The sequence below is a fragment of the Puma concolor genome, chromosome F2 (assembly GCF_028749965.1).
Source record: "Puma concolor isolate L17-30 chromosome F2, mPumCon1.1.hap2, whole genome shotgun sequence".
Taxonomy (NCBI): Eukaryota; Metazoa; Chordata; class Mammalia; order Carnivora; family Felidae; genus Puma; species Puma concolor.
This window is the reverse complement of record NC_141684.1, coordinates 39,541,880-39,566,740: the sequence shown is the minus strand read 5'-3', so window position 1 is coordinate 39,566,740 and position 24,861 is coordinate 39,541,880. Positions and strand designations below refer to the sequence as shown.

At 43.8% G+C, this 24,861-nt stretch overlaps 1 protein-coding gene across 5 annotated transcripts in view; it reads left to right on the top strand.

The window, feature by feature from the left end:
* MATN2 (matrilin 2) overlaps positions 1–24,861 on the top strand; it is a 138,440-nt gene that overhangs the window by 10,702 nt on the left and 102,877 nt on the right. For all 5 annotated transcript variants that reach the window (XM_086695081.1, XM_086695080.1, XM_086695078.1 and 2 more), the window contains exon 2: positions 3,607–3,777. In XM_086695081.1, coding sequence (XP_086551207.1) covers positions 3,633–3,777 — 145 coding nt within the window. In that variant the 5' untranslated portion in view covers positions 3,607–3,632. The remainder of the gene's footprint in view (positions 1–3,606; positions 3,778–24,861) is intronic.

The window sequence follows — 24,861 nt, the reverse complement described above, 5'->3', positions numbered from 1 at the left end:
GACCTGAGCCGAAGTCAGACGCTTATCCGACTGAGCCACCCAGGTGCCCCTTGTGCTGTTTATTTTATTTCCTTTTTAATTTTTTTTTTTTTAATGTAGGCTCCATGCCCAACTTGGGGCTTGAACTCATGACTCTGAGATCAAGAGTCATATGCTCTACTGACTGAGCCAGCCGGGCACCCCAAGTTCTACTGATTTTTAACTCCCTACCCTTCACCTACTCTTAGTGCCTTTTGGTTAATAATGGGGACCTGAAAACACAAACACTTCTTGAAATCAGCAGTAAACCCGACCATGTGAAATGGTATTGTTTTCTTGAAAATGGTAATTATTCACCACTTCTTGGATGTTTGCAAATGTTTGGATTTGAGTGCAAATATGTCAGGTTGGAAGTGGGCTTTGAGAACTTGTATATATTTTGAAATAAATGAAGGTGGACTTTGTATTTGGTCAGTTTGGAGGAAGGAGAGAACATTAAAATAATAAATCACATATAAATAACATAACACACTAATAATGTCATATAAAATATGATAAGTATCCAGGAACCTTGAAAGTAAATAGTAGGTTTAAGACCAGAGAAAGAGGCAAAATCTAGGTTTTCTTTCTTTCCTCAGAAGGAATCCTACAGTTAAAGTTATGAAAAGGGAGGGGCACCTGGGTGGCTCAGTCGGTTGAGTGTCCGACTTTGGCTCAGGTCATGATCTCACAATTTGTGGGTCTGAGCCCCGCATCGGGCTCTGTGCAGACAGCTCAGAGCCTGGAGCCTGGAGCCTGGAGCCTGCTTTGAATTCTGTGTCTCCCTCTCTCTCTGCCCCTTCCCTACTCATGCTGTCTCTCTCTGTCTCTCAAAAATAAATAAACATTGAAAAAAAAAATTTTTTTTAAGTTATGAAAAGGGACCAATCTAGTAAAGAGTTTAATTTATTTAAAAAGTTGGGGGTAGTAGTTATCAGTAATGAGCCAGTATTCTCTGAAGCTTCACTGCTTTATCAGCTGTATAACCTTGGGCAAATTACTTAACTTCTCTGAGTTACTGTACGAATTAATGACTTAATACATTTAAAGCATTTGGCCCAGTGCCTGGCAAATAGTAAGCACTGAATAAACATTTGCTATTTTTAAAATAAATTTAATGCTTAGTGAAAAGTGAGCTAGCTCTATACAGCAAGTGTGAAAAACTGTGGACTTTGAAGGTTCACAGGCTTGGGTTTATCTCCAGGTCAGTTCCTGAAAGCAATTCACTAAATTACTGAGTATTTTTTTTTTTTTTTTTAAGTTTTGGGACATGGTCCTTGCCCTGGCCCTGCCCTCTTCCTGCCTCTGACGAGAAGATAGCTATGCCCTTTCATGAATTGACTTCTGGGGACTTGACTTGCAGCTAATTGAGTTTTCTGTTAATCAGAGAATTGGTAATTGGCCTTCTTACCCTGGGTTTGAATCTCTGCTTGCCACTTACTTTAGCTGCATGACCTTGATCAAATCGCTGAGCTTCTCTGAGCCTCAGTTTCCTCATCTCCAAAAAGCAGAAGTAATAATCCTGATTTCTGCAAGATAGGTGTGAGAATTAAATGAAGTCAGTTGGGTGAAATCGCCAAGCACAAGATGAGGACTTAGTAAAGATTTTACATGCAGATGATGTTACTGAATTATTGTTCCTCCTTAAATATTCTCTCCTCCCCACCTAATTTATATAAATTAATAAATTGCTATGATACTTACTCTACACATAGAAAATGGGAGGATAAATTTAAACTTAGTTCCAGGACACTGCCTTCTCCATGAGGTTTTTCCAGGCTGAACAGTCTTGACATCATTCACCATGTGGCCAAGTACCTTTCTCATCTCGTGTGAAGCACTGAGATTGGCCATCCTGTGAAAACCTGGTTGTGACCCTCTCACTGTCCTGCTTAGAATCCTTCTAAGCCTTTATACCAGCTGGCCTCCGGCACCAATACAGAAAATGGGTAAAGGCAGTGCTATTTTGGTAGAGACAGTGCCCCTCTGGTTTGAAGGACCCTTTGCTCCTGTGGATACCTGAAACTCAACTCAGGGTTAAAATTCCTTATGCATCTGAAAGCTTCATGCTCAAATTGGGTTTGATCCTATTCTTCTCTGGTCCCCCAGCCCCTTTCCTCCTTTGCTTGTCCCCACCTCTCCATGGGTGCCAGGCACTATTCTCAATGCTTTAGTTATGTGTATCAACTCACTCAATTAACTAGTATTACCGCATCTTCGCATAAAGCTTGGGAGGTTAAGTAGCTTGCCCAAGGTCATACACAGTTAGTGAGCGTCAGAGTCAAGGCATAAAGCCAGGAAGTTCTATGCCAGAGTCCAAGCCTTTAAGCACTACACCATGCTGCCTCTTAATAGATGTGTGTGGGAGGCAGGGAGGCTAGGAAGCTCACTCTGCAATGCTACGTGAGGCCAGCCATATATGATTTCCTTGGGAAATTTATATATATTAATTTGTGCCATCCACTGTTATTAGACTGAAGGAATAATGTTACTTGTAATGTTCAGATACAATTTTTCCTTTTTCTTAAAATTTTTTTAGTTTATTTGAGAGAGAGAGAAAGAGAGAAAGTGTGTGTGCCCGTGTGAGTGAGGGAGGGACAGAGAGAGAAGGAGAGAGAGAATCCCAAGCAGGCTCTGAGCTGCCCAGTGTCTGACGTGGGGCTCAATCCCATGAACCATGAGATCGTGACCTGAACCAAAACCAAGAGGTGCCTAACAGACTAAGCCACTCAGGCACCCCTAGTTTTTCCTTTTTCAAATCCAAGATATAGAATGTGATTATAAATAATTGATAATAAACTTAATTGAGGAGAAACTTCAGTATATATATATATTTTTCCCCTCAAGTTTTCCATTCGGTCTTACAGATACAAAAGTGATGAAAAATTTTAGTATGCATGCTGTCAGAGTATCCAAGGACCTACTAATGGAAGTTGCTAGAGTTCTTAAGGATCAAACACATAAATGGCATTGTTAAAAGTTTATTTATTTATTTTGAAAGAGCAAGAGCGGGGGAGGGACAGAGAGAGAGGGAGAGAGAGAGAATCCCAAGCAGACTCCACACTGTCAGTGCAGAGCCCGACTCGGGGCTCAGTCTTACAAACCATGAGATCATGACCTAAGCTGAAATCAAGAGTCGGATGCTTAACTGACTGAGCCACCCAGGCGCCCCCACAAATGGCATTTTATTTCTTTTATTTTTTTATTTTTTAAATTTTTAATGCTTATTTATTTTTGAGACAGAGAAGAGCATGAGGGGTAGGGTCAGAGAGAGAGGGAGACACAGACTCTGAAACAGGCTCCAGGCTCTGAGCTGTCAGCACAGAGCATGATGCGGGGCTCGAACTCACAGACCGTGAGATCATGACCTGAGCTGAAGTCGGAAGCTCAACCGACTGAGCCACCCAGGCGCCCCACGAATGGCATTTAAAATTTTTTTTTTTTTCAACGTTTATTTTTCGAATGGCATTTTAAAGACAAGTGGCATGTCTGACACTGAAAAGGTGAAACAGCGGGTCTATAGCACCTAGAATTCAAGGATATCTGGAAATCTCACCCTGCTCTCTCCTCTTCTTGTGTTTGTCACAGCCTTGCCCCTCTTCCTCTTCTTGAAGATGGAGAAGATGCTGGTGGGCTGCTTTCTGCTGGTCCTCGGACAGATCCTCCTTCTCCTCCCTGTCGAGGCCAGGGAGCGGCCTCCCTCGAGGTCCGTGTCCAGAGGGAGACACACTCGGACTCACCCCCAAACGGCCCTCCTGGGTGAGTGTCAATGCCTCTGTCGCTGAAGCAGGAGGGAAGAGGTGGTTGAGGGCAGACGTCCAGGCTAGGAGGTGGACACACGTCAGTCGGGAAGCTCCTCCCTGGGACTCCTGTTGGGTGTGTGGGGAGGGGTGGGGAGCAGATCTCATAGGCAACGGGTGCATGGGGTTTTCCAAATGAAATCGCGCCCTTCTATTTCAAGGCCTTCCGTTTAATCTCAGGTTCACGACTTTTCTCCAATACACAAGGAAAAGATCTGAAAAGGTCCTGGTGTACTTATCTGGACAGGGGTGTGATAGGAGTTTTTTATTGGATCTGTTCAGCTTATCTGCATGGCAGCATGGGGAAAAGAGCAGGCCAGCTTGTGGGAGGTGGGAGCAGCCACAGAAGAGAGGTGAGGGCACTGTGAGCCAGATCAAGATATTAAGAATAGAAAATGTCGGGCTTCTGTTGCAAACATGTTTTCTTCAGGTGAATCTTCCTCTTTCTCCAAGAGAAGGAAAAGGTCATGAAAACACATAGATATGGATAAATGGACCTGGTTGTAAACACGGGCTCTGGAAAGCCCAGGGTGTGGAAGCAATAGGAAGGTTGGCCGGTGGAAAGGGAATGGGTTTTGGCATAGACCTGGGTTCAAGTTCTGGCTCTGGTACTTACCAGATGTGTATATTTAGCCAGTGTTGTCTCTCTGAGGTTCAGTTTCTTCATCCATAGAATGGGAATATTAATGCTGACCTCGGAATATTTTTGTGAGGAGAAAATAAGGTAATACATGTAAATTGTAGGTATGCCATGAATGGTAGTTTAACCACAACTGTCATTTTATGAAGTCGTTCTCTGAAACTGTGTTTTATAGCTTGTGGGCCAGCTGACAGAATCGGACTCCCTACGAAGTCCATTGAGAGAACTACCCTATTGCCTGGTAGCCTCAGCATTCAAAATTATAATCAGACACCAGGGGGAACACCAAAAAACTTTGTTTTGAGAGGTTGGAATCCTCACTCATGTTAACTGAATGATGGCCCCTTGATTCTGGGCCTTCCATGTCTTTAGTCTTCTGAGAATCTCCATCTCCATAGTGACTGAAACGTAAGACTTTTGCAAAAATGGCAAGGACTGGAGGATGTTTACTACACTGAAGGGCTTTTTAAAAACAATTTCAAGATGACAAATATGCCTGTCCATCTGTCTATCTATCTAGGTATCTATATCTAGATATCCATATATCCATATATCTATAGCTATACACACACACACACACACACACACACACACACACACACACACACGGAGGAAGAGAGAGAGAGAGAGAGAGAGTGGAAAATGCCTGACCCCTAGATCACCAGCAGTTAGGTTTCTGACGGGGCTTTCAGTATGAGCCACCACACACTTAGCTGGAAAAGCATCTTCCTCTCAGCCCTAAATACCTCCTCCCCCTCCCCAGCCACACACACACTGGGTCTTCCCTAGTTGTCAGCACTCACTGTCCTCTCCTTCACCCCAAGTTCAGGCTCTGACGTAGAAACCCCTTGTCTTCTGACACAAGAGACGGCGTCCTGTTTTGCCAAAGGCATCAACCCCACATCCAGTTTTGCCTCCTGTTTCTCATTTTGCCGGAGAATGCGCTAGGGACACGGGGGAGGATGGAGCATGGCACATGTCCCCACCCCAGAGAGTGGCCAGTGGCTACTCCCGGACGCTCCAGAGGGCTGCTTGACTCGTGAACGTGGTTCAGTGAGAGTTATGAAGCCGGAAGGGCAAACACCACAACTTTGGCCTGGGTCCTCGTGTGTCACCTGCTTTTGGTCTCCTTTGACAGGGAACGAAGATACAGAAGCCACATTCATTGTAGTCCTTGCCCTGGTCATGTGACCTTCTCTTCATTCTTAAAATATGATGTCTGACATTTAAAAAAATTTTTTTTAAATTTTATTTATTTATTTTTGGGAGAGAGAGAGAGAGCACGAGCAAGGGAGGGGCAGAGAGGGAGACACAGAATCCGAAACAGGCTCCAGGCCCTGAGCTGTCAGCACAGAACCCGATGCGGGGCTCAAACCCACAAACTGTGAGATCAAGACCTGAGCCCAAGTCAGTCGCTTATCCGACTGAGCCACCCAGGCGCCCCATATGGTGTCTGACATTTTATGGGCGTTTGCTTTTCTCGACTTTTTGTTCTTTATGTTCTAAACATTGCCCAGGCACATTTCACTTCTGTGGCAAATCATTTTGGCTGTAGTTATGGTATGCACTACATGCTGTATTTCACTAGCTGCTTACTTGCAAGGGTGGTCTGTGCAAGTTTAACAGAGAAACAGAATTGTTTCTTAGGGTAATTCTTCATTTGGGCTTTCTGATTTTTTTAAAGAGAAGTTTATATTTTATGTCTAAATTCAAGTCAGGGTTCCAGTAACAGCTTGAGCCAATTAAAAAAAAAATAATGCAGTATTTATCTGCCCCTCCTATGCATGTTTCCAGGCTGCTCAGGTGGTAATCAGTGGTGATGTGTGACCATGTAGGCTCCTCCCCGTACTTCATTCATCCATCTGGGGTTTCTGCTACTTGGCAGATGTGGGGGCTTTAGAAAGAACAACTGCCATTAGGAAGTAGTGGGGCAGACAGACATGTAGTAAACACTTAAAAATAAACACTTAAAAAATATTTTACTTAGTTAATTCATTAATTAAAAAAAAAATAAACCCCCAACATAACCCATAACATAAAATACTAGTATAAAAAAATGACATTTTCTAAATTAAAAAAAATAGTGAGAAGAACAGCACTGTTCTACATTTTTATAAACCAATTTAGTGTCTGACTTTTAAAAAAAATTTTAATATTTATTTATTTTTGAGAGAGAGAGAAAAAGCATGCGTAGGGGAGGGGCAGAGAGAGAGGGAGACACAGAATCTGAAGCAGGCTCCAGGCTCGGAGCTGTCAGCACAGAGCCCAATGTGGGGCTTGAACCCACGAGCAGTGAGATCATGACCTGAGCCGAAGTTGGATGCTTAACTGACTGAGCCACCCAAGCACCCCTAACGTCTGGCTTAATCAAAGGCAGCTGGATTCTCACCTCATCTAGTCTGTCATGAAATGTTGTTTTGGTTGGACTACATGAAGAAAACATGGCCTCACACAGATTTGTAGTCTGACAAAGGAAAAGCATTCTTTTTTTTTTTTTTTTAATATAATTTATTGTCAAATTGGCTAACATACAGTGTGTAAAGTGTGCTCTTGGTTTCTGGGGTAGATTCCCATGGTTCATCGCCTACATGCAACACTCAGTGCTCATCTCAACCATCCCTTCTCAGTGCCCATCACCCATTTTCCCCTCTCCTCCATTCCCCCATCAACCCTCAGATTGTTCTCTGTATTCAAGAGTTTCTTATGGTTTGCCTCCCTATTTTTCCCCTTTCCCTTTCCCCCTGGTCTTCTGTTAAGTTTCTCAAGATCCACACATGAGTGAAAACATGATACCTGTCTTTCTCCGACTGACTTATTTCACTCAGCACAATACCTTCTAGTTTCGTCCATGTTAGGAAAAGCATTCTAATAGCCTTTTCAGATAATCGTGGATATTCTTCTTTGATATGACACCAAAACTTGACAAATGATGGTTTCTTAAACGTTAGTTGCAGAACCTAAAACCACATCAGTAAACTTTTTGCACTCTATATAATCGTGAGAGAATAAGAATATAAAAGGCAAACATTAGTGCTATTATGGATATAGTTCTGACCTCATGGACCCTTTGAAGTGCTCTCAGGGACCCTTACGGGTCCCCAGACCACACTTTGCAAACAGCTGGTTCAGGGCTGCATTCCTGGTGAAGGTGGAGATCCTCCCTGAGGATCTGAGCGGGCAGGGGGGAGGAGTGAGGCTGGAGCGTGGAGGTGGGACCTGGTCAGGCACTGGAGACCGCCATGCTTGTGAGGTGGGTGGTCTGAGCTGGAGACAGCCTGTGGGAGGGAACCAAATCACTTAGGGCAGGGGTGGGACTGCCTGGGAGACTTTAACAAGGCAACAATGGTGATCACTGCTGACTCCCTGTCCGTTCACTGTGCCATCTGGACAGTCTCAGTCTTCGTGGGCCGTGGCAAAGGGCAGGGAGAGCCTATACTTGCAGAGGCCACCAGAAAATGACAGAACGCATTCTCTAGCCCAAAGTCCCCTCCAGGCAACAATGCCAGCAGGTGGAATTGGAGCTGCAGGATGGGCTGTACCCAGAGAATAAGCCGGCGGAAGCCTCTAGAATCTTCCCCTCTGGACTCCTCCTTTATCAGTGGCCCACATCCCCTCCCAAACTCCCCACCTCCTCCTTAGGCCCCCTTCAAGGAGGGGCTAACCAGAGGTCATGTTGCCTCCCCCCGAACTACCTCTGTCTTGCATGTGCACATTTTTTCTCTTTATTACTTGGGGGAGGGGGGTGGACCTGTTGCCAGGACAACCACTGGATTCATATCACCCTTTTTGGAAACCTTAACCCACTGTACTCTTGACTCTCCTTACTCCTAGAGCAAGAGTACACAAACTGTCTGCACTTCTGCCAGCTGGCTCTCCCTCTTTTGTCTTTTACAAGGTCTTGTTGACACGTGCATTCTTTTCTCAGTTTACCAATGTAGCCCATTTTATTTCTGCTAACTAACCTCGAAACCTTTTCCTTTCCTTGTGATAGATTCCCCTTCACATCAGTAGTACACACGGAATTCACGTTTATGTTTTAAGAGACAAGTGGGAGGCAGAACCTCTAAAGGAGGCTAGCCCCATAGTACGGTTAACAGGTGGTGGGAGCTGAGCCACCACTCCCCCAGCGGACGCACACACGTGCACACACACGCACACGCTCTGCTAGGGAAAATTCCAGGGGTCAGAGGTGTTCAGGGGTACAGGCTACAGAATTCAGTGAAATTTAACAACAGTTAACTTACCAGTTAAAAATAAAGCTAATGAAGACAGTCTAAGAACTCATAGCATACAGCCCCAAGTTCTGTTCCTTGGCAATCACAGTACTTATAAGGGACTTACTTCCATCTTTGCACACATTTCCAATTAAATCTGACATCAAAATATTAGTAAAAATGCAATGTGTTTCATATAAGGACCCGAAACCTCCTAAATTAGCCGCATGACCGAAGGAATTGGCTGGCCAAGAGAATTAAGTGTAAGAATGTCCTACTCTCTGTTGCCAATGGCAGTTTTTGCCTACGTTGATAATTATTCACATTTTCAAGTGTTGGCTGCCAGTAAATGAATTTCCACATCCTAAAACAATCCTCCTAATTGACAAGTGTTGGCACTCTCAGTGAGGGAGGAAAAGCACATGCCAGAGGCCATCAGAGCTTTTGGCTCCTCAAGTGACAGATCCATTGAGGCCACAAATCCTACATGCCCTGAAGCCACCTTATCACGATTTGAACTTGTGTCTCATTCCCTGTGCTTTCGGCGGCTTTGTACACTCTCTTTCTTCTACCTGGAATATCTTCCCTTAGCGGAGGCCTGTGCATCAGCCAGGGCCAGCTCTTCCCTCTCCCAACCAGGTGGGACCCTCTTGGCCTCGGCCACAGACACCACAGGTCCTCTCCCAAGGTGTCAGCCCCATCTGCCTTGTATTTCTGGGGTAATAGTGGCACCCACTCAAGATGGATTCCTATTCTAGTTATTTTTCTACTTGTTTTTACCACTAGACTACAAACCTTTGAAGATAAAGACTGTTTCTCACGTCTCACAGCACCTCTGGAGGCTACTCTCGTTTACTGAGCCCCTGCTGTGAGTTGGGACCTGCTAGCTCATTTAATCCGAGAGAAAAGAGATAAAGCACTGCAAGGTGGTTATTGGCTTATCTCATTTGCAGAAGAGGAAGCCCAGGCTCAGAGAAGTTAAGCGATTTGGCAAACTTGTCAAGGCTTCTGCAAACCCAGAAAGAAAAGGTGCCCACTGCCACCCCTCTTAGGGAGAAGATGCGCGGCTCAGGGGAAGATATGTGTTTGAACAAAGAAGAGGGCACCTCACCCTCGAGCTTGCTCACTGACCAGGAGTTTTTGAGCAGGCCATGAAATGCCCATCCGCATTTGGAGGTGCTGCTGCTTCTGCCGGTTACCCCGAGGTCTGCGGACCTCAAGGCCTGGCACTGGTCCGTCCTGCCCTCGGGAAAGCTCAGTGCTTGTTGAACGACTGAGAGGATGAGATGCACAGATGACTGATTTCATCCCCGTTTGGATGCTTCTGGTCTTGGTTCCACTTCTACTTAGCAAGTGACACTGGGCAAGTCTCTCTGTCCTGCAGTCTGTTCATCTACAAAGGGAGGTGGTTGAAGTCCGTGATCTTCATGTCTCATCTAAGGTGTGGTGACATCACTGATTCTGGGCCTCCCAGACACTCCTTCTCTGGCTCTTGTGAAATGCCCACTTCGATCCTTGGCTTTCTTCCACTTTCTCCAGGTGGGAGAGCCAAGGCGGAACCATATTCTGGAGACTGAGGGGGCAGAAGTTTGGAGACAGAAGAGATGGGGCAGTAGAATCAGGTAGGAGGGTGGGAGAGGGGATGAAACAGCAGTATTAGGCAGAGGGGTGGGATAGAGTAGTAGGGTCAGGCAGAGAGGTAGAGGGGACAGTAGGATTGAGCTGGGAGCAGAGGTGGGGAGGTAGGATCAGGCAGGGGTGTTGGGGGCAATAGGAGCAGGCAAGGGGGTCGGGTGAGGCAGTGAGATCAGGCAGAGGGTGGGGGATGGGGGCAGTGAGATCAGGCAGGGGGTGGGGGATGGGGCAGTGAGATCAGGCAGGGGGTGGGGGATGGGGGCAGTGAGATCAGGCAGGGATGGGGGATGGGGGCAGTGAGATCAGACAGGGGGTGGGGGATGGGGGCAGTGAGATCAGGCAGGGGGTGGGGGATGGGGGCAGTGAGATCAGGCAGGGGGTGGGGGATGGGGGCAGTGAGATCAGGCAGGGGGTGGGGATGGGGGCAGTGAGATCAGGCAGTACGATCAGGCAAGGGGGTAAGGGGGCACTGGGATCAGGCAGCAGAATAGTGGTTCTCAAACTTTATTGCGCATCAGAAGCTCCTGAAAGGCTTGTTAGAACACAGACTACTGGTCCCTGAGCCCAGAGTATTTGATTCAGTAGGTCTGAGTTGGGCGCATTTCTGGAGATCTCCATTTGAGAACCACTGTAGAACAGAAATCTAGAAGGTGGGGTGGGGTGGGGGGATGGGCAGGAGGCAAAGATCTTAAGGAGGAGATGCTGTGGGGTATGAGCCAGAAACATTGCGGGATGAGTAACGTCTGCTAAGAAACTGCAGTTGGAGAAAATAAACTGTGGGCTGGGCCCACCCCTTCTGAAGCTTTGAAAATAAGCTGCTGGCAATTTTCTACCCCCGGGTGGGGAGTTGGCAAAGGTGGGCCCCCAGCCTGCATTGGGAGCCGGCCTCTTACAGCAGAGTGATTAGCACACATCTGAACCATCAAGTGGCTGGTGTGTGTCTTTGTCATCAGAACTAATTATACTGAAGGTTAATGCGTAGAGCTTATCAAATTGTTTTAACTATAGCAAAGGCTTTTCAAAAATAAAATCCTTTGAAGTAAAATCACACCCCCCCCTTCAGCCCTCCACAGCATCCTCTGCTTTACAACTGCAGCTGGAAACAAGGACTCAGTGGAGGGGCTGTCATGGCTGCTGCTCAGCCCAGAGGCATAAAATGCATCGCTTGGGGCGCCTGGGTGATTCAGTCGGACTTAAGCGTCCGACTTCGGCTCAGGTCACGATCTCACGGTTCGTGAATTCCAGCCCCACATCAGGCTCCGTGCTGACAGCTCAGAGCCCAGAGCCTGCTTCAGATTCTGTGTCTCCCTCGCTCTCTGCCCCTCCTCCTCTCGCACTGTCTCTCTCTACCAAAAATGAATAAACGTTTAAAAAAAGATCTTTAAATGCATCTCTTCATGCCTCTGCTCTGTTTTATATATAAACTAATGTCTCTGTTATCATTCGTGTTTAATAAACTGCATAAACTGAATTCCTCATTCCTATCTTGTAATTAACATTGGAAGAATTTTTTTTTTTAAGCATAGTATGTGACTTCCAATAAGCTACAAAGTTAAAAGCTTTCCTAGCCAATGGGGAAAACAATGATTTTTTTTTCCCTCCCACAGATTCTGTCTCTCTCCTTCTTTCTTCCTTTCTCTTCTCTTAGATTCTTTATCCCCTTCTTCTTCCATAACTCTCCTTTATCTCTCCTTCTTAAATCTTTCCCACCCTCCCTCATTTCCTTCTTCAGTTCCAGGATGTTCTATCCTCAGCTTGCCCATGTGTTTGGCAGCTGCAGTGTGCGTGCATGGGGATCACGGTGGGGGACATCCCTCTCTGTGACTGACATAGCCACTCCTCTTTTCTCTTTGATGGCTTGTCCTCTTGGAAAGTCAAGCCATACAGTCTTACCCCTCTGTCCAATCACGTCCCAGGTCTCCCTCACTGATGATAATAAAGTAATGATAATGAGGTCTATCTTTTTTTGGGTGGGTGGGGGGTCATCTACTATGTGCCAGGCACTGTACTAGGTAGTTCCCAGTTTATTCTGCATGGTATTATTATTCCCATTTTACAGATGAAGACATTGAAGCTTACAGAGGCTAAATGGCTTTTGAGCGGCAGAGGTAGAATATGAGGATACAATTTACCTTTCCCTCTGCTCAAACCCTTTTCTGCAACCCTGCCTCTTCTCTTTTATCCAACCGAATTGGACTCATCTTTCAGGACTCACTGGAAGCATTCCCAGTCTTTTAGGTTGGCATTTAATACCCCAACAATGCATTCCCCCAGCATGCCATATGTCTCAGCACAGCACTTACAGCCTGTACAGCGATTGCCTGCTTTATTGTCTATGTTGTATTGGCAGTGATTAGTAACGTGCCAGGAACACAACAGGCACTCGGTAGATACCTAGAGAAGAGTAAATGAACTAACAAATGAGCAAAGAGGCATTTTTAGAGAGGAGCCACAGGGCTGGTGAAGGTTTCTGAAGCTAGGGCATGTGGAAAACATTTGAAAGACCTGAGAAAGTTTAGCTTGAACAAATAGAAGATGCAGAAGGGCTCTCTGAAGGCTGTTATGGATGAGTCCAGACTTGTTATTAAGACCTTGAAGAGGAAATGCAGAACCAAACACTTGTGCTTTCAAGGACACAGATTTTTCTTTCATATGAAGTTTCGTAGCCACCAGATTATTCCAGGAAGGAAACAACTTGCCTCCTCAGGCCTCAGGGACGTTGGAAGCCTTGGGTGTAGAAGCTTAAATAAACCTCTCCTCGGCAAACCCTCACATTCCAAGATTCTATGGAGTTGCCTGTGGAATTAGGAAATGAACTGGAAGATAAGGACTTTCTTCCCTATTTAAAAAAAAAAAAAAGCTAAATATTTGCTTTCCAAGAACAATCTGCCTTAGGAGCCTTTCCAAGCACATAGTTTAAACAAGGGAGAAACTGAGAAATTTTTAGTGACTGGCAACATATAATTTGTTGAATCCTTGAGTTTCACTTCTGGCAATGGTAACTGAATGAATGAAAAGAATGATTACAGGTTAATTGTGTTCGCTTTTTTGGTTAATTCATGGAGGGCTTATAGTCAGTTATTAGGACTAGACCTTTAGTACACTTGGCTTAGTAGCTGACATATAGCAGGTGTTTTTAACATAAGTGGGATACTTCGCTTTTTTGTGCTAAATTTTATCTTCTTCATTTCGGTTCCTCATTTTTGAGTCATATCTTTTTCCTTCTTAACGTAGCAATTTAGAGTCATTTGCATATTTGATAACATGCTTTATATATCTTCATTTCCCCACTGAAAATATTAAAAGAATGTTTTATATTCTTTTGAAATGATTATAAACAATAATCATCTTTACTTAAAAAAATTCACACTTAAATATTTAATGACCACTAGGTACTGAAAATAGCAAGAGGAGCTGTTTCATAAAGTTGCCTTGAATGATCAACCTATAAATATTTCATTTATTCTGGAGAGGAAATATTATGGAGACTTGAGTTGTGTATTAGTTTGTTAGGTCTGCCATAACAAAGTCCCATACACTGGGTGGATTAAATGCCAGACATTTATTTTCTCACCTTTCTGGAGGCTAGAAGTCCAAGATCAAGGTTGGCAAGGTGTCGGTTTTTTCTAAGGCTTCCTTCCTAGGCTTGCAGCTAGCTGCCATTTCCCAGTGTCCTCACCTGCTCTTCCCTCTGTACCTGTCTACACCTACATTTCCTTTTCTTTTTTTTTTTTCATTTTTATTTTTTATTTTAGAGAGAGAGAGAACAGGCACACTCGAGCAGGGAAGAAGGGCAGAGGGGGAGAGAATCCCAAGTAGCCTCCACGCTCAGCGCCAAGCTTGACTTGGGGTTCGATTCTGCAAACTGCGAGATCATAAGCCAAAATCAAGAGTCAGATGCTTAATTGACTGAGCCACCCAGGTGCCCCCAAATTTCCTCTTCTTATAAGGATGCCAGTCGTATTAGATTCGAGCCCAGCCTAAGACCTCACTTTAATTACCTCTTTAAAGATCCCATCTCCAAATACAGTGACATTCTGAGGTACTAGGGTTAAGACTTCAACTAGTGAATTGTGGGGGGACGCAGTTCAGCTCACAGCCAGTTGCTTTGCTTTTCACTTTCATTTGTGGAGGACAGCATGTCTTCTCTGACATGTTCCCGTGATAAAACTGTTACTGAGTTACACCGGAGAAGCACACTCAAAGACTTCAGAGATGTGGATATTTCTGAGTCCTTAAAGCGGGTTGGACAAACATGGTGGGTTGGACAGCCAACGTCCTAGGGCTGCAGATGGGAAATGAATGCAGCATAGCCAGGATGGGAAGCCAAGTCCGAATAAGATTTTTCAAAAGCCAAGAATTAGAACCACTAGCTCAGAAAAGCCTTCTTTCAATATATCCAGAATAGGCTGATTTACAGGGGAAGATGAAAGGAGGGCAACATGTGTATTTTGGCTGCTCGGAGGATGGTGGGGCTGGGAAGGGAGGAGGAGGGAGAAGTTATCATAAGGCTGCAGCCAGCCAAGGAGTGAGAACATCAAAGAGGAAGCTGATGGCCAGATGTACAAAGAGCTGATGCAGGGGAAGGGTCTGGGGGGAGAAACAAGAGGAATGTAGGCATCTGACGACATGGGTTCAGAGCCAGGAGGGGCCTTCAGAAAGGCACGATGGGTGACGTGCACTGTGGGGCATTTGGCCTTGAGAAACCTGGGGAGAATGAGCCTCAGGGGCCTTTAAAGTCAGGTTGGACCATAACGTAAACTGGAGGAATCTCGTCCAGAGGGCTCAGACCTGGCAAAGGCTGCTAGAAGCTGCTTTCCATCTCTGGCTCTTAATTCCCCAGCCTGACATCAGGACTTGTTCCAGTCTACGGGATCCATTGACTGAATGAATATGTCCTGAGAATCCCCACATTACAAGCTATGTCAGGCCAAGTGAAAGATGCAGAATCCTTAAAAGTTTGGGACTCATTGCTGGGGTAGGCAGGGAAGTGTTCCCTTCTCCTAGAGGTACCATTTGTCCTTAATGTGCTCAGATGCCTGTCTCCCTGTGGCTGTCCTGTGTGATTGTCCCATCTACTGAAGGAAGCAGGCTCCTCCACTCCTCTAGTCCAGTCAAACTTGAATTTGTCTCCAAAATGCAGAGGAATAGGAAAGCCATTGATTTTACCTAGTTATGTTCCTGTACCCAGATCGTTTAGTTCTAATATGTTATTTTTTGTTTCATGACTTGCCTCAGTTTTATCACCTATTCCATTTGTTAAACAGGTGTGCATTGAGTATCTATAGTGTGCCAGGATGGCGTGGTTTTGGATGCCGATGATACTGCAGAGTCAAGCAGGTCTACCTGTCATGCTTTAGGGTCGCATGGGTCTTTGGGAGGGAATTCATATAGGATCCATGAGAGAATAAGTCCTCAAGAGCTAGTAGAACGTACTCATAAGCCATCCGGGGTGGTGCCTTCTGTAGAGAGGATATATATCCTTTTTTTTTTTTTTCAACGTTTATTTATTTTTGGGACAGAGAGAGACAGAGCATGAATGGGGGAGGGGCAGAGAGAGAGGGAGACACAGAATCGGAAACAGGCTCCAGGCTCTGAGCCATCAGCCCAGAGCCTGACGTGGGGCTCGAACTCCCGGACCGCGAGATCGTGACCTGGCTGAAGTCGGACGCTTAACCGACTGCGCCTCCCAGGCGCCCCGAGAGGATATATTTCATAACAAATTCAATTTCTTTAACAGTCACTAGTCTGTTTGGGTTTTATATTTCTTCTTGAGTCTATTTTGATAATTGGTGTTTTCCTTAATTCATCTCTATTTTCAAATCTATTGGCATACATTATAGTTCATAACACTATCTTTTTTATTTTTATTTTTTTTTTTTTTAATTTTTTTTTTCAACGTTTTTTATTTATTTTTGGGACAGAGAGAGACAGAGCATGAACAGGGGAGGGGCAGAGAGAGAGGGAGACACAGAATCGGAAACAGGCTCCAGGCTCCGAGCCATCAGCCCAGAGCCTGACGCGGGGCTCGAACTCACGGACTGCGAGATCGTGACCTGGCTGAAGTCGGACGCTTAACCGACTGCGCCACCCAGGCGCCCCCATAACACTATCTTTTAATGTGGAGCATGGTACTCTTTAACAAAAGTGCTCAGTGTTTTGTTCCCATAGTTCACAAAGCTCATACCAAAATTCTGAAGGAATATTGAGACTGGAGGATGGTGTACAGGGGGTGGGGTCGGGGTGAAGATGTCTCTATTGACTCTTAGGTTTCCCTGATAACACCTAGCACTTATAAGAGGGCTTTACAGTTTTGGAAAGCACCTTTTGCTTGCCTTCTCTCTCTTTCCCTCACATAGCCCTTGAGAGGCTTGAGATTTTACCACAGTTCCCAGCTACAGATAAGGACAAATCTGGTCAGAGATATTAACTTATTTATGACATGTAGATGAAGCTGAAGTCACTCATAGATCATGCCAGTTTACCTAGAAGAGAGTTTAGAGATCATGTAGTTGACAGGTGTTTAATGGGTGGGCAGGTGGGGCATGGACCACCACAGAGCCTTTGGATAGACTTCAATGGGTCCCTACTTTGGATGGGGAAAAAATTACATGCTTTCTCACTAACCTCTTAACTGCAATTGAGCATTTCCTTCTATTATGATTGTAAAACCACAAACCACAGGAATAGTAGCATTACTGTATCACCAACAGCGACCACAGATATTTTCATGACACATTATAGTTGTCAGAGATAATTCAAAATACGGTTGATACGAATTGCTACTTTGAGATATATGAGTTAGTGGGCCCACCTTTTGTCCTTGTTATTTAATTGTTTTAAACTACATTTGTATGGATAAAGGACCTGAATGTGAGACAGGAAACCATCAAAACCCTAGAGGAGAAAGCAGGAAAAGACCTCTCTGACCTCAGCCGTAGCAATCTCTTACTTGACACATCCCCAAAGGCAAGGGAATTAAAAGCAAAAATGAACTACTGGGACCTTATGAAGATAAAAAGTTTCTGCACAGCAAAGGAAACAACCAACAAAACTAAAAGGCAACCAACGGAATGGGAAAAGATATTTGCAAATGACATATCGGACAAAGGGCTAGTATCCAAAATCTATAAAGAGCTCACCAAACTCCACACCCGAAAAACAAATAACCCAGTGAAGAAATGGGCAGAAAACATGAATAGACACTTCTCCAAAGAAGACAACCGGATGGCCAACAGGCACATGAAAAGATGCTCAACGTCGCTCCTCATCAGGGAAATACAAATCAAAAACACACTCAGATATCACCTCACGCCAGTCAGAGTGGCCAAAATGAACAAATCAGGAGACTATAGATGCTGGAGAGGATGTGGAGAAACGGGAACCCTCTTGCACTGTTGGTGGGAATGCAAATTGGTGCAGCCACTCTGGAAAACAGTGTGGAGGTTCCTCAGAAAATTAAAAATAGACCTACCCTATGACCCAGCAATAGCACTGCTAGGAATTTACCCAAGGGATACAGGAGTACTGATGCATAAGGGCACTTGTACCCCAATGTTTATAGCAGCACTCTCGACAATAGCCAAATTATGGTAAGAGCCTAAATGTCCATCAACTGATGAATGGATAAAGAAATTGTGGTTTATATACACAATGGAGTACTACGTGGCAATGAGAAAGAATGAAATATGGCCCTTTGTAGCAACGTGGATGGAGCTGGAGAGTGTGATGCTAAGTGAAATAAGCCATACAGAGAAAGACAGATACCATATGTTTTCACTCTTAGGTGGATCCTGAGAAACTTAACAGAAACCCATGGGGGAGGGGAAGGAAGAAAAAAAAAAAGGAGGTTAGAGTGGGAGAGAGCCAAAGCATAAGAGACTCTTAAAAACTGAGAACAAACTGAGGGTTGATGGGGGATGGGAGGGAGGGGGGGTGGGTGATGGGTATTGAGGAGGGCACCTTTTGGGATGAGCACTGGGTATTGTATGGAAACCAATTTGACGATAAACTTCATATATTGGGGAAAAAAAGAAAAAGAAATGTCAATAGCAATAGTACCCTATTAGGTGCACCATATAAATAAATAAATATTTCTGATAAAAAAAAAGTACATTTGTCACTATATCTCCAGCTTTTAAAATATCTTGATAACTGTAGTTCAAATACTTGACCTCTTTTTTTAGCCGTTGCATTTATTCATCCGTTTGTTTATTGTGGTAATAGGTACATATAAGATTAACCATCTTAAACCATTTTGAAGTGTACAATTCAGTGAGTATATTCCCATTGTTATGCAACCAGCATCACTGTCCAGAACTTTTCATCATCCCAATCAGAAAGTACCCATTAAGAAGTGACTCCCTTTCCCAAGTGACTTCTTTTTTACTTCCTGTCTCTATGAACTTGCTTACTCTAGATACCTCATTTAAGTGGAGTGATATAATTTTCATACTTTTGTGTCTGACTTTTTTCACTAAGTATAATGTTTTTAAGTTCATCCGTGTTGTAGCATGTATCCAAACATTTTTATGGCTCAATAGTATTCCTTTATATATATAGATAGATAGATACCCATTATACATATATCTATCTATAGATATAGATATAGATATAGATATAGATATAGACATAGATATAGATATAGACATAGATATAGATATAGATACCCATTTTGTTTATCCATTCGTCTGTTGATGGACGTGGGTTGTTTCTACCTTTTGGTTACTATGAGTAATGCTGCTATGATCATTGGCATGCGAGTATCCATTTGAGCTTCTGCTTTCAATTTTTCTTGGATATATACCAAGGATGACATTGCTGAGAAATATGGTAATTCTCTGTTTAACTTTTTGAAGAACTGCCAAACTGTATTCCACAGTGGCTGCACCATTTTACATTCCCACCAGCAATGCACAAGGGTTCCAAGTTTTCTGTATTTTTACCAATGCTTGGTATACTGCGTTTTTTAAATAGTAGCCATCCTAGTGGGTGTTGCATTTTATGTTAGGCATTTAACAAGTTTATTCCGAGAAGGGATCATGGGCTTCACCAGACTGCCATGGAAGTTCTTGGTACAAATAAAGGTTAAGAACCAGGATGAGGGAACCAAAGCCCAGAGATGAAGTGATTCACCGGCAGCACCTATGACTTAAGACCAAGTCTCCCAGGGCTCAGGGGAGCTCTTTTCTCCTCCTGCCATATGGTCTCTTCTCATGTAGACATTTGCCCCAGCCAGTGGTCAGACTGAGTCAGGGCTGGAACCAAGCCATAAACCAACCAGCCACTGAAGCTGAGGCCAGCCCCAGACACAGGCGAGACAGACATAATCCTTGAATGCGAACCGCTGTAACCTAAAACTACCACACACAACCACAGCAACTAAATTTTTATTCACTCAACAAACATTGAGTACCTTGTGTGAGATCAAATTCCATGTTCAGTTGGAGTGTCTAAGGGGCATCCAAAGGGACATCCCTTGGAGATGCTCAACTGCTAGTTTGGTTTACAGGTTAGAGCTCAGGAGGGAGAAATAACCCTGCCTACGTTTCCTTTAAATACAGAATGGTGTCCTGAACTGTCACTCCTGGATCAGGAGCCTCTAGCTCTGCAGAGACAGCCTAAGATGGCTTCCTTTTTCCTGATAATCTCCTTGTGCCATTTTCTTATGAGCTTGCAGTCAACTGTGGCTCTTGAATCTTCCCACACCTGCCACCACTCTTGTCAGTTGGTGTTAAAAATAACAGTAGCTAACTTTTATTAAATGTGAATTCTGGCTTTCCACTGTGTGACCATGAATAAGTAACAAAACCACCCTAACCTGCAGTTGTCTCACTTGTAAAATGGGGATGATAAGAAGTGGGAATGACCATGCAGACAAAGGGCTAGCATGGAGACTGGCACAGAGGAAACATTCAGTAAATGCTCGTTGCTGTTATTCTCAATTTTAAAATTTATTATTAAAAAACACTTTGTGCATTGCAAAATGGAATTAACAGATCCCACTCTATGGTCACATCTTTAAATCTAGGAATTAGGTCTTTTCATCTCAGGGTCTAAGGCATCTGGCCTAGTAGCCTCCCACTAAACGTGTACTGAATGAATGAATGAATGAATGAATGTATGAATGAGAGATGACATTTATTAATATTATTAGTATTACTAATTTGTATTTATTTATTTGAGCATCTACTGACATATAAAATAGCATTTTTAACCATTTTAAACCTTAAATCAGATATTGGTCTTAGAGAAGAATCTCTATTGAATTGACTACATGAGTATTTTAGAAAATATGCATACTTAGCAAAATAGTCTAATAAATTTTATTTTTTCAAATGGCAAAATTTGTACCATCAGATCCATCCCTTCATACAAAGAATACATTTTTATTGAGCAGCTATTCTGTAGCAAGCTCGGTATCAGTAGTGAATTTTCTGGTTGGTAGGTAAATTGCAGTTGGCTTAAGCTAACAGTGGTTTTATGAAAAGAGATTTAAATATCTCACAAGAAGTTTGGAGGTCAGTGATTCCCAGCTGGTGGCAGCAGCTCTGTTTTGTCATTGAGGCCAGAGTTCTTTCTAGCTTTTAGATGTGTTGTCCCAGGAGATTGGCTTTCCTTCCTTGGGCTTTTGCCTTGTAGTCACAAGGTGATTGCCATAGCTCCAAACATCACTTTTTTCCATGATCATGGTCAAGTCAGGAAGAGAATAAAGAGGACTTTTACATTTCTCAGTTCATTCCTTTTGTCAGAGACCAGAACCTTTTCTGGAAATTTCAGTAGAGTTTCCCTTACTCGTCACTGGCTCAAACTGGATTGAATGCCCACTCCAACGACCTAGTCTGGAGAGTAAGATAACCATGACTGACTTGGTTCAGTAAGGAATCCTTCCTGGTGGGGTGGGATCTGCCCTCATGGAGCTCATGGGCACCTCTTTTCTGCTTGAAATCTTAGGCAAGGGAGTAGGAAGGGGTCAAGGAGAGGAATGAATTTTAAGTCGTCAACCTCTAGTGTTGTCCACTCTACTGTGGTAAGCCATTTTCTTGAAAGCACACAAAATGGAAGGAAGGAAGTAATAATTAAGGTGACAGATGAGAGAGAGCACAAGAAAAAAAATTACCCAAATGGTTGGTGCATGTTAAAAAAAAAACTAAAAAAGAATGTCAAAGCCTTAAATTTTATTACTGTTTTTTTTTTTTTGCAAATTTAAGGCTTGTATGATAAATGGAAATGTGTTAAATGCAATTTAAATGTGTTTAATGCAATTTAAAACTTGTATAGTAAATGCTTTATGAATTTTTCTAGGAATCTTGAAACACAGCTGGCTGAAATCCATACATATTGTCCGTACCCTATAGCATGCCGAGATTGATCCTATAACTTCCGTTCTCTGGTACTGGTTTTGCCTCAAGAGCTAGAGTAAATGTGCATCTCCAACCTTTAAACACTTTTTAAAACATTTTTTGTTATGGAAGTAATATATGCTTATTTTTGCCCTTGTTATCTATTGGATTCTTAGAGGTTCTCTCATGCAAGAGTAGATTTAATCTTGTTTCTGTAGAAGTTTAGAAATATAAATATCCAGGCATGCTGCTTCGAGTCTTTTTTTCCAGGAATAACCTTTGAGAGGTGAGAAGAAAGTTGTAAGAAACCTTCTTCAAGTCACGGTCTGATGCTGTTTTCTCGTGTCACAGGACCCCAGATATGTGCCTGTTCCTTCATTCATCTAACAAATAGCTGTTGAGTCACTTAGTGATGGGGGTGTTGGGAACACTGCTGGGAACAAAATAGGCAAAAATCCTTGATCTCATGGATCATGTATTCTAATAGAAGAAACAGACAATCAAAAATAAATAAGTAAAATATATATGAGAGAAGTTGATAAATGCTATGGAGAAAAATAAAGCCAGAAAGAGGGTTAGGAGTGCTGGCTGGGATGGGGGTGGGGAATTTTAGATCATGAAAGGGAAGGCTTCACTGAGAGGGGGCGCTTTCTACACGCCCCCAAAGGTGGTGGGGGGGTGGCAAGTCACTGAATCCAGAATGTTCAGGCTGAGGGAACAGCAGGTAAAAGCATGCCTGAAGTGTTCAGAAATAGCAATGCCAGTGTAGTGTGGCTTAGAGAAGTAACATGTGGGCCTTTGGGAGCCATGGTTAGGACTTTGGCTTTTCTCTCAGACAGATGGGAACCGTAGAAGGGTTTTAAACAAAGCAGTGAGGTGATTTCCCTTGTGTTTAAAGAATCACTCTGGCTGCTGGATTGAGAACAGTCTGTAGAAGGGCAAAGGCAAATGCCAGTTGGGAAGTTAATGCCATCATCCAGGTGAGGGATGTTGGTGGAAGTGATCATCTCTGGAGTGTAATGAAGAACTAAGAATTATTTTATTCTGTGGCAAGTTTCCCAAAACCTTCTTGAACAGTGCCAGTTGCTGGGAATTTATGAATATAGCCGACAGGGTATCCTACAGTTACAACTAGGGAACATTCATGTCATATAAAGTCATGCAGATCGCACCCTTGTCTAGTTGTATGTGGAAGTTTGTCGTTTCTTGTAGCTTAATCCTGAAGAGTATGAGTTCTAGACTCAGTTTCCCGGATTTGAATCCTGGCTCGACCACTTACTACCAGTGTGACCTTACTCTAAACTCTCTGTGTCTCAGTTTCCCACCTGTTAAATGCGGACAACAGGCTGTTGCAAAAAGTGAGGAGTTAATACATGTACAACATTTAGCATTGTGTTGATATATAACCATTGCTCAGTAAACATTAGCTATCATTGTAGATATGGATATAACCATTTATAAAGGTCAAGGAACAGCCCTACCTAACTTAATTTCTTTCACACTGTGGTGTACTAGAACTGGAAAGGACCTGAGACATCATTTAGTCCAACCCTAGCGATCAAAGTGACATGCACCGCCACCCTCCCCAAAAGAAGGAGGTTATGTAGCTAATGTGGCAGAGTAGGGATCAGAACATGGACCACTGGACTCCCAGTCTGCTGTTTTTTGTGCTATGCCATGTTGCCTCCCTATAGCCTTCAATATAATACCAGGTGGGGATAATAATAATCGTAATAACCACAATAAGTGATTTTTTTGACTCTCACTTTGTGCCAGGCACCATTCTACATGTTTTACACACATTCACTTACTTAATCCTCATGACAACCCTATGAGGTAGGTACAGTCATTGTCCCCATCTTACAGAAGAGGAGACTGAAGTTAGAGCAAGTAACTTGCCCAGGATGGGGAATGTGTGTTAGGTGGGGCACATGGGTGGCCTGAGAGTCAGGAGGCTGCCCTACCATTACACCGCATGATCTACATTCGCTGCTTGTAAAATAGGGACAGTGAATCCTGTCTTGAAGGTCCCTTTCGGTCTTAAAGTTTGCACATCCTAAATACTTTGTGATTATCAGGTCGGTAACAAATACCACTTTAGTTCATTAAACATGCTGTCTTATTAGCTGATCTTCATTTTAACGATCAGCTGCAAGAAAGACTATTTGTAGAACAGCCTAGAAACCAAAGTCACCAAGGCTGTGAGGGATGCTTGAAATGTTATTTCTGGCTTCCATGGCAACCCCAACATAGGGCGTTAAGCTTAATGGAGTCAAGTACAGCAGCTGGAGCCGAGCACTCACCCAAGCGCCATGAGTGACGAGGAAGCAAATAGCAGGCTCAGTAGTTGTCCTTTTGTGTAACCCACGGTCTCGGTATATTTTAGGGAGTGGAGACCTACGCCAAGATGAGTAAGGATGGAGGAAATGAAGCATCGTATCAAAGTGGAGAGAGGACAGTTTCCAAATGAGTTGGAGAATGAGAACGATCTAAGTGCCTGGGGGAGTCACTGTGGCGAGAAGGGTGGGGGAGGCGTGCAGAGGTTTCAGGGAAGGGAGGAGAGTTGGCCCCACTTTCACAAAGCTTGGAGGCACTAGGCCTTCAGGTGAGCTTTGTGAAGAGGACTGAACATGCCCAGTAGTATTTTTGTTTGTTTGTTTCAGTGTGTTTGGAGCTCTCAGTAGGAACCCACTGCGGATGAGCGTGGTGGCAAAATGCAGATATGTTGAGGAGTTGAGGGGACCACCAGGGCCAATGCGGGAAACAAAGCTCTCTAGGTATTGTAAAGAGAGAGGGATTTCAGGGGCGCCTGGGTGGCTCAGCGGTTTAAGAATCCGACTCTAGGTTTTGCCTCAGGTCATGATGTCACGGTTTCATGGGTTCAAGCCCCACATTGGGCTGTGCGCTGATGGTGCGAAGTCTGCTTGGGATTCTCTCTCTCTCTCTCTCTCTTTCTCTCTCTCTATCTCTCTCTGCCCCTCCCCTACTCACGCTGTCTCTGTCTCTCTCAAAATAAATAAATAAACTTAAAAAAAATAAAGGGATTTCATACTGGGAATGAGGTACTTACATAATTGTTGGAAAGACTGGAGAAGTGGGAATTGGGTCCGTCACACAAGAGTTCATTGCTGGGATCAGAATGCTCCTGTCACCATAACTGCATCCAAGAAGCTGGTGAGCAGATACTAGAACACCAAGCCTGTCTTTCTACA